Here is an 11,968-nt window from a genome sequence, read left to right as displayed (position 1 = left end):
GATGCCTTAAATTCAGTGACAAGTGTACATGAGTATATGCAATCATGGTTTTGTTTTCTTTTTTCAGGGGTAGAAGTGATCTACTTGTCACATATAGGACATTTTCCACAAAAAATATAGGACAAATATAGGACACATTATATGAATAGTTTCGCTTTGAAAAAAAAAATAATACATACATATTATTTATTTATTCTTATCAATGATTTTGTTTTAAAAAAAAACCCTCAAACAAAATTATAACCTACACCTGAAATGACTTTCCTGTAGTTGAAAGAATAAATTTTGAAAAAAGTGTAATTTGTAGACAAAAAAAGAACAAAGTGAAATTTATTGATAATTAACACAGCAACTCACAATTTTTGCAGGGATAGTCACAAACGCTTTTATTTATTTATATAAGCTATGTCACAAACATAGCTTATATAAATAAAAAAAAAAAACGTCTTTGTGTTGAGAACTAACAGGAAATAACCAATGCTTTACATGAAATACACCGCCAGCTCAGTCATTTCCAGCCGTAGCAGAAATATACAGATATTTTGTTCTATAAAATTCCACAAAAAGAAAAGATTGCAAAAAGACAGAACATTCCTATCAGAAAATGCACGGAACACAAAAATATACCCGCGAAAACAAAAACCGAAAAAAAACCACGCTGAAAAACAAAACAAACTGCTGTTGCCAAACGCAAAATTCTAAAACCAACTTCAGAATTCGTTCTCGAAACTCCACCCACTTCAGTGACGTCATATTGCTGTAGCCAATGAGAGAAGATGCCTGTTGCAGGATTTAGTGAGTTGAGTTTTTTAATTTGAAATTCGTTTGCACACGTACTTTCGACGAAAAATACGAAGTCAGATAGTTTATTTACTGTTGTTTTAAAGAAATAAATTGGATAAAAAACAAGAATATAGGAAATATAGGACACTTTCCAAAAATATAGGAAATATAGGACGATTTTCATACTTTTTTTTGAAAATATAGGAAGTATAGGATAGCACCACTTCGACCCCTGTTTTTGCATTTCTTTCGCAAAAAATAAAGGCTAATCAACTGGAAGTCGCAGGGGTCCACTGTTTACATATGCCCAATATATTTTGAAAAACAGTGTTACTGAATGCAATACCTATATGTATACAAGTGAACCAAATGACTTTAAATTTTTTAAAAAATGGTCTAGGCTGTGCGGGTACCGCTAAGTGTAAAAATGAAATGAATAAAAATCTATTTTTATTAACTTGGTTCATACTAAAAAGCATGAATTAAATCAAGAACAGTGAAATACCCTTAACATGAAAAATGGACTAACACCAAGTGATGTACACTGGGGTCTGTACAGTTTAATACACATCTTTTAACATGAAATTCATCAAACAAGAAAAAATACTTCAGACCCTTCAGTTTTGTTTTAAGCAAATTTCACCGTGCATGATTTCTTAATTATGACAACCAAAAATTTATCTAAATATTATTATATTTTGACTATTTTAAAGCAACCAGTAAAACTTGACAGGAGAAGAAATATAGGCGGTATAGCAAGCTATCCACAAAAAGCTGTATACCACCTATTTCTTCTCTTCTTGTCCCAATTTCTTAGGCAATATATAAATGTTTCTTTGATGAAATAAAATAACGATAAATTCTTAATACAGTAGCTTTTGATTCAGCACCCAATAGTTCAATCATTTCATCCGTTTGGCTAGTTTGAAGATGATTTTAAATCTCTGAAGGATGGAAAATCAATTGATGGGTTGAAATTGGACGTTAGCCAAATGAAAGATTTTTACAAGCGAATATTTCAGCTGCTTTAATTAATTCCTAACTTTTTTCCTATATACCACCAATTCAAAACACAGCTATTTCTGAGTGAACAGATCACTTCCTCTATGTGAAAGTATATAAATTACAAAAAGTAACAATAACATAAGACAAATCATTATGTAATGTTATTGATACAACAGAGGTTTTAAAATATTTTATTTCTCACAAAACTATTTTTTTCCAAAAGATACATAGTGGATAAAAGATTTAACAAATGAAAACAAGATTTAAATTATTCTTGTATGCAAAATAAAATGTAAACAAGCAAAGGCTTGTTTTCCTTTTTCTTTATTTTTATTAATAACAAATACATAGAAATATTAACACAAACATTACACAAAGATTTGAAAAACACAATATTTTATTTGAATATGAGATATATACATATAAACCATCAATTCTAAAAGAATACATGCAAACAATATAAGTAAAATATTTCATTTCATACAAATCCAAAACAATGAAGGATAAATGAGGCAGTGAGAAGCAAAGGAATGTAAGGGATAAAATTAAAATTTTGGAGACAACCAGTACAAATAGTAGAAGGACCTCTCTTCTGTCTTGGGGCAAGATAGTACTAGTAATCCTGGTAGATTCTGCTGTATAGCATGATTTAGAAAAAAAATCAATGAAAGCCTACCTAGGACGTTACCTTTAAACGTGTTTTACTCAAAACTTGAAACTGTCCACTTACATCCCTTACCTTTCCACTGCATCAAATAATGTGTAACAATGCTGTCACTTTTTTTTTTAATAAAAGGAACAAAACATTATTTCGAGATTAACATACAGAGACAATCAGCTGCTAAACTATGTAAATGTCAATTCTGAAGAAACTCCAGTTGTTTCCAACAGTCTTCACGTACAATCCTTCGGGTACAGCACAGGGATATGAGAATATCAATCCCAATTTATTAAAATGCAAATGAACAACTCTTAAGTAGTAATCTTTATTTTTCATTTATTGAACGTGTTTGAGAATGTATCCAGCTAGGGTTTTGTTTTCCTTGTCCATGTTTTAACTTAATTTGTTTTAAAATAAATAAAATGCTTTTAAAGTAAAATGAAGACACGTGAGTGACAATTATTCTATTATGCGAATAATTTTGGATAAATATATGAGAAGAATTTGAAATGAATTAAGACTCATGCTGTCAAATTCCTGAATTTTTACAAACCCTTATTTCATTCACAGGGATTTTACGATTGGAATGCATTTTTGAAATTGTAATTGTGGAAAAAAGAGTTTTAAATGATTATGCTTTAACTTCCTATGATGTTAAACAAAAGCTGAAAAAGCAATTAAGGACAATCCATTAATTATGTAAGAATGATTTTGGCAATTTTTGACTTCCCCCCTCCTCCATCCCATATAAGGGTACATAAGATTTTTCACCCCCCCCCCCTCTATTTTTACATAAGATTCCACTTTGTTTTTCAAAATAATGTAATGTTGTTGAAAAAAGTTCAGTAACAACACTAAAAGTTCTCCATTTGATGTAAATCGAAGATTTTTATTTTTCAGTAGATAAGTTATATTGTTCTATTGCTGTTGCTGATGACGTGGTTGGTCTGTGTTACCTAAATACTTTAAGTACCGTTACTTGCAGCGTAATTAAATACGCCGTGCGTAACCTAGACAAACATCTCAACACAGTTATTTGTATAACGTATACGACTACGGAATCTTTATTAAATTCACTATTAAGAAATTATTTTTAAAAATCTTTTTGTGAAAACTAAAAAGTTAGAATCTAGACTGAATGGGTTTTCAACAATTTTTTTATATGATGTGATTTTAACTAAAAATAAAACATGCCATACATAGTGCGATTCTTTTGTTATATTAAACACTATTCAATTGTTTGCAAGACAAGTAAATAACAGCCCAGTCTAATACGCTTTTTATCTTTCAGATGCAAATGAAATATGATCCCTGCCAAACCTATTGACCACATTATTTCTAATATAAAATATTGACTCAGAAAATGGTATATAAGAATGGGTTTTACCCCCCCCCCCCTCCCAAAGTAAGGGCATGTAGAGATTTTTCCACCCCATCCTCCTTGGGACCCTCACATAGTTACAGAATGGCTCCTGGCTTTTAAAACTAAACAGCCTACAAAAATCTGTGTGAGAATATTTTTCCGATGAAATGTATTGAAAATATTATTTTTAACGTAACCAGTAATTACTTTAATTTTTTTAAGTTGCTATTCAGAAACAAGGAAAAGGAAATAGGGGTTATAAAAATAAAGGCTGTTGACAGACCAGTCACTTCAAAATTTTCCAGGGGGTCCAAAGGTATTATCCAATGCATTTTATTTTGAAAACCAAAAATTCATGCCCACATATCTAAAAACACATTGATTTCGTAAAATGAAGGAGGGTCAATTGCCCCCTCCTGACCCTCCCCTCCCCGAAATGATGGGCCTGGTTGTTAAAGACTTATAATGAAAAGCAAATATATTTTCAAAATAATGGACTGTATTATTAGTTTGCAGAAAGATATGAAAGTTATTTTTGTAAGGTGCTAACAGTAATTTTTATGGTGTGTAAAGCATTTTTATTATAATATTCTAAACCCTACAGCAATAGATTTCGTTTGAGTTTCTTCCATTTTCTATATATTTTTTTTTTTTTTTGCAAGTTCCGATTGCACAGCCCTTTTTTACAAACTGTTGTTTAATGAAATTGTTACTAAAGAACTTAATCTTTAGTAAACCTACCATTAGAGAGAGAGATACATAAATAAAACCATTCAAAAAGTCTAACTTAATATGTGAATGCATATTTTCTTCAAAACTGAGGAAAACAAAGTCACAACAGCTAATTCTCCCACTATACCTTATATAATAACTTAATCTCACAGTTTGCATCATTTATTATTAATGTCCAATAAATAAAGCGCAATATGTTCTGAAGTAGCATGTATCATAGGTGTGCACTGGGCTTCAGAAATATGGGTACTGCTGCACCAGCAGGTTGAAATTGCGCTTGGAAAGACTCCCATACTTGCTCGCTTAAGGAAAATTTTCAAATATTGTGAGTAAAAAAGCGTTTTTAAAGTGTATCAGGTGTGAAATTAATGAACCTAAACATGTAAAATTTTAGCCACTTTTGTATGAACTTTCATTTTTATGTTTTAATGGGGGTACCATAGTACCCCTGGTGACTCCTGTGCGCATGCCTATGGCATGTACTGCTAATGAAGTGTGTCAACATGCTCACTCTCAAACTTTAAACATGTGGAAAATAGAATAAATCAACAAGACAAAATTTCTAGTAAACTTAGATCATCCCATAAAAAACTAAAATGAATTTTCATTCTTTGAATTGTTTCCCAAAACAAGATATTTATGTATTGCAGCAAGATAGCGCTTATGGTATGTCAAAAATTAAAATACGTCAGCTACAAATAAAGCCTATCGAAACTGAGGCAAAGGGGGCAAAGGTTGAGTTGGAGGAGGATTTAGGGGTGGTAGTGGTGGAGGTAGGGGAGGAGCAGCACCACCAACAGACATTTCTTTTTGGATAGGTGGCAATGGAGGATCACATGGCAAAGGAGGCAGGGGTGGTGGAGGAGGAGGAACAACAGGTACTTGGAGGTGCATTGGTTTAGGGGGTAATTGAACCGGCTGAGCATACTGTTGTCCGTAATGATTACTGTACATCATGTTGTTATAATTGGATGCCTGATAGTAGGAATACTGAGCTTGAGCTCCTTGGAAAGGAACACTGCTCCACATCATACTATTCTGGTTGTCAATGGCCGCAGCAGGTTGCTTGATTTGTGAAGGTGCATCTGTATTCTGAGGCCAACAAAAAAAAGGAGGTGGTTTGAGGCCTGCAGCAACAGCAGGATCGAAATGAAAATTAGGTGCCTGTGCTGTTGAAAGATTTGAAAATGGTACATTTGTACTAGTAACCGGACCAGATGGTTGACTGCCAGAATTTGAGTAACTACAGACTGACATATTAGCAACAGTTGATGCAGATGAAACTGGCAAACAGCTCTGTTCAATAATAGGTGGGACACCAGCAAGTTTTGAGTTACTTGGATGTGTTACTGATGCTGTGTAGTCATTATTACTCACATCAACGTCAGATGCATTAACAGGTATACTTGCCTTTTCATGACTTAAACTTTCTTTCAAGTCATGAGCTTGTTCTGAAGTAACTTTTGAAGTTGTTGAGGAATCTTCTTCTTTAACTTCATTCTTTAAAAGAGGAACAGGTTTTCCTTTCTTTAACATGGTCAAAATACCATCCATTTCAACTGAAGATCCAGTTGAAAGCGATTTCATCAGATTCTGTTTTGAAAGAAAAAAACTTATAGTATTAAAACAGAAACATAATACCTTTTTAAATGTTCTACAGGTATGCAACTGTCAAAAATAAAAGCATTTACGCGACAATATCATTGAGAAATGTAATGAGAAATTTGATTGCAAATGCCAAGAATGTACTTTTCAATTGTAATGCCAAGTACATTTGGCTATTTTGGGGGGGGGGGGGGAATAATAATCTTGTGTTAATTTTTAACAAGCAATTTTTAAATTTAATTTTAAGATTGATTCCCACTATAATAGATAAGCACCCACTAAGCAAGAAAAAAAAAAACAAAAAAGTTGCATTAAATATACAATGATTTCAAATAGTAGGAGAATATTTTCAAAATATAATTAAAGGGGAGAAAAAATCCAATATATTAAATAAGCTAAAAGAAGTAACACTGCCAGTCAAAACCTAGTAATCACGTCGCCTTTGGCATTGTCAACAAAGTGTTGTCATAGCCAGAGCGACATCATAACCAGAGTAGTTTAAAAATTTGTAATTACACATAAGCTTATAATAAAATTTCAGATTTGATAAAGAAATTAATAGTTTTATGTTTTTAATTTAAGTAATGTAGTTGTGAATTATTGGTGGGAAAAACTAAAGTTATAAAAAAAGAAAATACTTCAGTTCTTCTTATTATTATTATTATTATTTTTTTTTTTCTTGAATTCTAAAATACTATCGAATAAAGGTTTTAGTCCAGTCAGTGAACACATTGTAGCGTGCATGAAACATGCGATAATTTTGGACATCAGAATATTGTTAGTGGTTGTTAGCAGGGTTGGCAAAAACCCGGGGTTTTTTTAAAAAAGCCCATGGACCCAGGGTTTTTTGGGTTTTTTTTAAATAAAACCCAAAAAAACCCAACTAAAGCTGGGTTTTTTAAAAGAAATGTGGGTTTTTTGTCTTTTTTTAGGGAAAATGTGGGGTACTTGTAGAATATTGTAACGTAAGTATATGGACAAAGCATAAAAATTGTATTGGGGGTAAAAAAAAGCTGGAAAATTCAGCGTTTTCTGAAGAAAAGTATAAAAGACGACGAAACCCAAGAATGGTGAAGTTTCAGATTTTTTAGTTTCCATGATTACCAACAGTTACGGCAAAGTTACTTCTCCAGTGATAAAATCTTTGTTCGTACGCTCGTTTTTAATTACTACATTATTATTATTATTATTATTTTGCATTTTACTTTATTGTATTTCATTTTGTTATGCGAAACTACTGTAGAACCTCAAATAGTTTAAATCCCTTTTTACTGAATTCCAGCTTAATCAAGACATTTCTTTGAATTTTATGTTGCCTGTTTTTCTATTTCTGTGTACAGAGTAAGGAATATTAAACTTTTTGATAAGAAAAGGAAAATACTCTACATCCTATTCTGTTTTCTGTCCGACCATTTGTAAAACCTGTTAATTTCTAAAAAATATACTTTGTGTGTGTTTGAGATTTGTGACGTGTTGGTTTGCAGAAAATAATTCACACGAAAGACTTTTGGCTAGAATAGTTTCCTCTGTACAATCTACAAATATTGAGAAAATCAGACGTGACAGGACTTAGTCAAGATAATTTGAGTTATTTATTGTCCAGTTAAGGAAAAAAGTTAAATATATTTATTTAAAATCTTTGAAGAACTTTTTTAATGCCGTTAACAGTTAAGAAATACTATTAAAGCTCAAAATTCATTTTTTATAACCATTGTCTGTGGTGAAGAACAAATAAAAAAGAAGTTTAAATTGTGAAAGTATTTGAATTAATTAAAGAGAATTCTCAGAAAATTTTAAAAAACCCAAATGTGGGTTAAATAATGGGTTTTTTTAGATGGGTTTTTTCAAAAAAACCCACTGGGTCCAACCCAATTGGGTCCAATCCAGCCAACCCTGGTTGTTAGTAAGTAAACATACTAAATGTAACTGCCCTGGGGGGTGAGCTAAAGGTGGGAGGGAAGGGGAAGCAAGTATTAGGTGTTTCTAATACATGTCTGAAATGGTGGAAAAAATGCTTTCAAAATAAAATTTCAAGCTAAATAAAGTTCCTATAAAACTGTCTACACATATTTGTCAAATTTTAAATAATTTTCCGGGTATATGTAATGAAAAATCGATATTTTTTGGGAAAATTATCTCTTTTTGTCAAACATTTGCTTCTGGTACCTACCAGGATCAGTATTTATAAAATTTGTCAGTGACAAAGTTGTAGAGCTTTAAATTTCCTTTAATTTGATATGGTACTTTGTTACATATTATTCAACCAATCAAAAGTTATAGAATTTCAAACATGTACCCTTGTGACAAAAAATGGAACACTAGCCATTCATAAACACCAAACTGATACGCAAGGATTGCGCACTTCCTCTTTCCCCCATGAATTCGACAATCCTGATTGACAATGAAGAAGTATTTGTGGATTACTGCATCACAAATGATGTCACGCTGCCGGGGGGGGGGGGGGGGGGGGGGTCGTGAAATTGTGTCAAGGGGGAAGGAAAGAGGATGAAGATTTGTAGAATTACGTATATCTAGTATAAATTAGTGGACTGAGGGAGTGCAGAAAGTCAGTACTATATATACTGTTTGAGGAAAATGATATGGTCATTCATTTAATTAAATCTGAATTTGTTGTTGCTAAGGGAACTTAGTTTACAAAACTGTTTGGAAAAAAGAGACGACTGTATAAACCGACCATGTGGAAAATCAATGTTGGATAAAAAAATGAAACGAAGGTTTCTGCACAACTTTCTTAACAACAGTCAGCTGACAAATTCGCTAATGATGAAGCTGTTGAAAAATGAGACAAGTACGCTCTGACAAAGGGGATGATGATGACATCAATACATTACGAATTTCTTAGAACAACTTTTCCACTGCTAGTGGACATGAATGAGCTTTGACCCTTCAGCCTCAGAATAAAACTAAGCTGTCACCTTAAAAGATGATATTTTCATTTCTAACTTTTGTTAGTCCATATTCCATACAAACACTTTCAAAATATAATTATTAATAATGTAATAAAAATTATAATTACAAAATGCTGTTGCGTGTCAATTACATTTATCTTATTTCTATTATTAATCAATATCATGCTAAAGCGTCACATATTTATTTCAATAAGAATAATGAAAATGAGTGTACATGATAGAAATTCATAGCTTTTGATTGCTTTTCAGCTGGGTGTCGCAGTGATTGAGCATTGACTTCGTATTCAGGGGTGCCCACCTAAGGGGGGGGGCGAGGACATAGCGCCTTGAAATTTTTAGGGTTATTTTTTTCATTTGGAGGAGTCCTCCTTTTGGCGGGTTATGTTCTTTACGGGGTGCACCATTGATCTGAGGGGGGTGCGCACCCCTGTCGTATTTCTTCGGTATCAGGTTTGAATCTGCAATTCAATGTTCAGCCGATGGATTTTCGAGACACAGAAAACCGTGAAGGTCCATGTCGCATTACAGATCCCTTGAGTGCCTATTTGACGCAGACACTCTGAGACAAAAAAAATGAGGTAATTCCCCCCCCCCCAAAAAAAATATTGATTTTCAAGAACGTATACCTAAAAATCAATTGGAAATGTGACAATATGTATGAAAACAATTTCACTATAAATTTAGTAAACTTTCACTTTTATTTGGAACACATTTATTCTGCCGTTTCCGAGATAGAATCGAAGACCACAAAAATTGGCTCCCCCTTCCCACCATTGGCTCCCCCCTTCCCACCTTTAACTCCCCCCCCCCCAGGTCCGGGATTCTCAGTATGTTTACCTATTAATTACTTCTAACAAATTTCTTACTGGAGGATAGTGCTAACTTTCTGCAATTCCTCAGTCCAATTTTGTTAATGCCATGGGTATGGAGCTAATTCATACGGCATACATGGGTCATTTTCTCTAAACTGCTAAATTCTTGTCCTTGCTCCAAAAATAACAAACTAACTAGTATAGAAATAAAACTGACGCTAGAATGCTTTAACAACATGTTTTTATGTTTGTAAAATAAGTTAAAACAAACACTCTATTATTATTATACATTTAAATAATTTTTTGACATGATAAATGTCATTCCCCTGTGTGTCCCTACCTCCACCTTAAAGCAAAATCAGCTCTAAAGATTCAGGAAGCCATGCATATTTGTACAGAAAATGTTGTTTAACCTCTTAAGAAGTGTTATGCAATGTTGTAAAATAGAAAAAAAAAATTCTTCAAGGTTTGCATTATTTAAAAAAAAATAGTAAAAAATGTCCTTTGATTTTTTGTCATTCCCCTGTCGAGGAATGGAATGAATGTTTCTCACACCTGGTAATACTTGTATTAACTCATAATTTAATCTTTGAATTCTGGTCTCATCATAGAAATAATCTTAATTAGTTCTTTTTGAATAAATATACGGTGTGGAGTATTATTCGGGTGATATCAAGTAAAATCTTGATAAGTATTTTTAATGACTGTCATTACCCTGTCTTTGATAATTCATTTAATTTTGTAATAATCGCTCAATGAATGATTGACTCTTGTTTGTATAGAGTTCCCCCCCCTTACTTTAAGTGACATTGATATTTGTTGTTTGCAGTTATGACAATATGTAAGTTAACTTTAATTTTTGTCATTCCCCTGTCGTCCTTCCCCTGTAAAATGTAAGGGAAAAAAATAACCACAATAACTACTTTTTGGACACCACGACATTGGATCTTTTTCAATTACATAAAAGTAGTGTTTCCTTTTCCCACATAAATTATAATATCGTCAGTAAAACGCATTATTTCCTCTAAGTGTCATTCCCCTGGCACAGTGAATGCCATTCCTTGCCCTGTCCAAATTGCGCTGTTTAGGGAAAATGACCCATATGTAATTCTGCAAATTTTTCCTTCTGATTTTTTGGTAAGGGGCTGCCCATAAATGATGTTACACCTTTTTTCAACATTTTTGACCCTTTCCCCTTTGTCACAAAGTACTTTTCAAAAACATATTCATAATAAAAAATTCTTGATGTGGCACTTCTTCTTACTCTTTCCTTCCAACTTGTCACAAAGTCACAATTTCACGAACCCCCCTCCCATGTAAGCGCGACATCACTTTTGCTGTGGTAACCCACAAATACTTCTTCATTGTCAATCAGGATTGTCGAATTCAAAGGGGAAAGAGGAACTGCACGATCCTTTCGAGTCAGTTTGCTGTTTATGAATGGCAAGTGTTCCATTTTCTGCCATGAAGGTGTGCGTTTGAAATTCTATAACTTTTGATTTGTTGAATAAAATGTAACGAAGTAGCAAAGCAAATTGGAGGAAATTTGAAGCTCTACAACTTTGATAATTTTTATGAATACTGATCCTGGGAGGCACCAGGCGTGACCGTTCGACAAAAAGAGAGAATTTTTCAGAAAATTATTGATTTTTTTTTGTTACATATACCTGGAAAATTATTTAAAATTTGACAAATATGTGTAGAAACAGTTTTATAGGAACTTTATTTAGCTTGAAATTTTATTTTGAAAGAATTTTTTCCACCGTTTCAGACATGTATTAGAAACACCTAATATTTGCTTCCCCTTCCTTCCCACCTTTAGCTCACCCCCCAGGGGCAGGGACTTTTAGTATGTTTATTTACTAACTACCCCTAACAATATATTGCATATTCCATGCATGCTACACCCCTCTTTTGAGTACTCATTGACTGGACTATTTACTAAACTTTTGAATCTTATTTTCAACACTCCTATTTTCCACAAAGTTGATTATTAAGTAAATAAAAAATAATGGTTTCCTGTAATTATCAGCAAGAAAGAAACTAAGAAGGGTTCTTCACTTTTGGCCCCAATTTG

At 32.8% G+C, this 11,968-nt stretch overlaps 1 protein-coding gene across 1 annotated transcript in view; it reads right to left on the bottom strand.

Annotated features, from left to right (window-relative positions):
* Nucleotides 1-2,010: 2,010 nt before the first annotated feature.
* The window catches only part of LOC129229437 (uncharacterized), a 118,605-nt gene continuing 108,647 nt past the window's right edge, over nucleotides 2,011-11,968 (bottom strand). Inside the window, exon 10 of the mRNA XM_054863748.1 lies at nucleotides 2,011-6,137. Within this exon, the coding sequence (XP_054719723.1) occupies nucleotides 5,250-6,137 (888 nt within the window). The 3' untranslated portion in view covers nucleotides 2,011-5,249. The remainder of the gene's footprint in view (nucleotides 6,138-11,968) is intronic.

This window comes from Uloborus diversus, chromosome 1 (genome assembly GCF_026930045.1).
Source record: "Uloborus diversus isolate 005 chromosome 1, Udiv.v.3.1, whole genome shotgun sequence".
In the NCBI taxonomy this organism is placed as follows: domain Eukaryota; kingdom Metazoa; phylum Arthropoda; class Arachnida; order Araneae; family Uloboridae; genus Uloborus; species Uloborus diversus.
The sequence above is the reverse complement of the archived record's forward strand: the minus strand, read 5'-3'. Positions and strand labels throughout refer to the sequence as shown.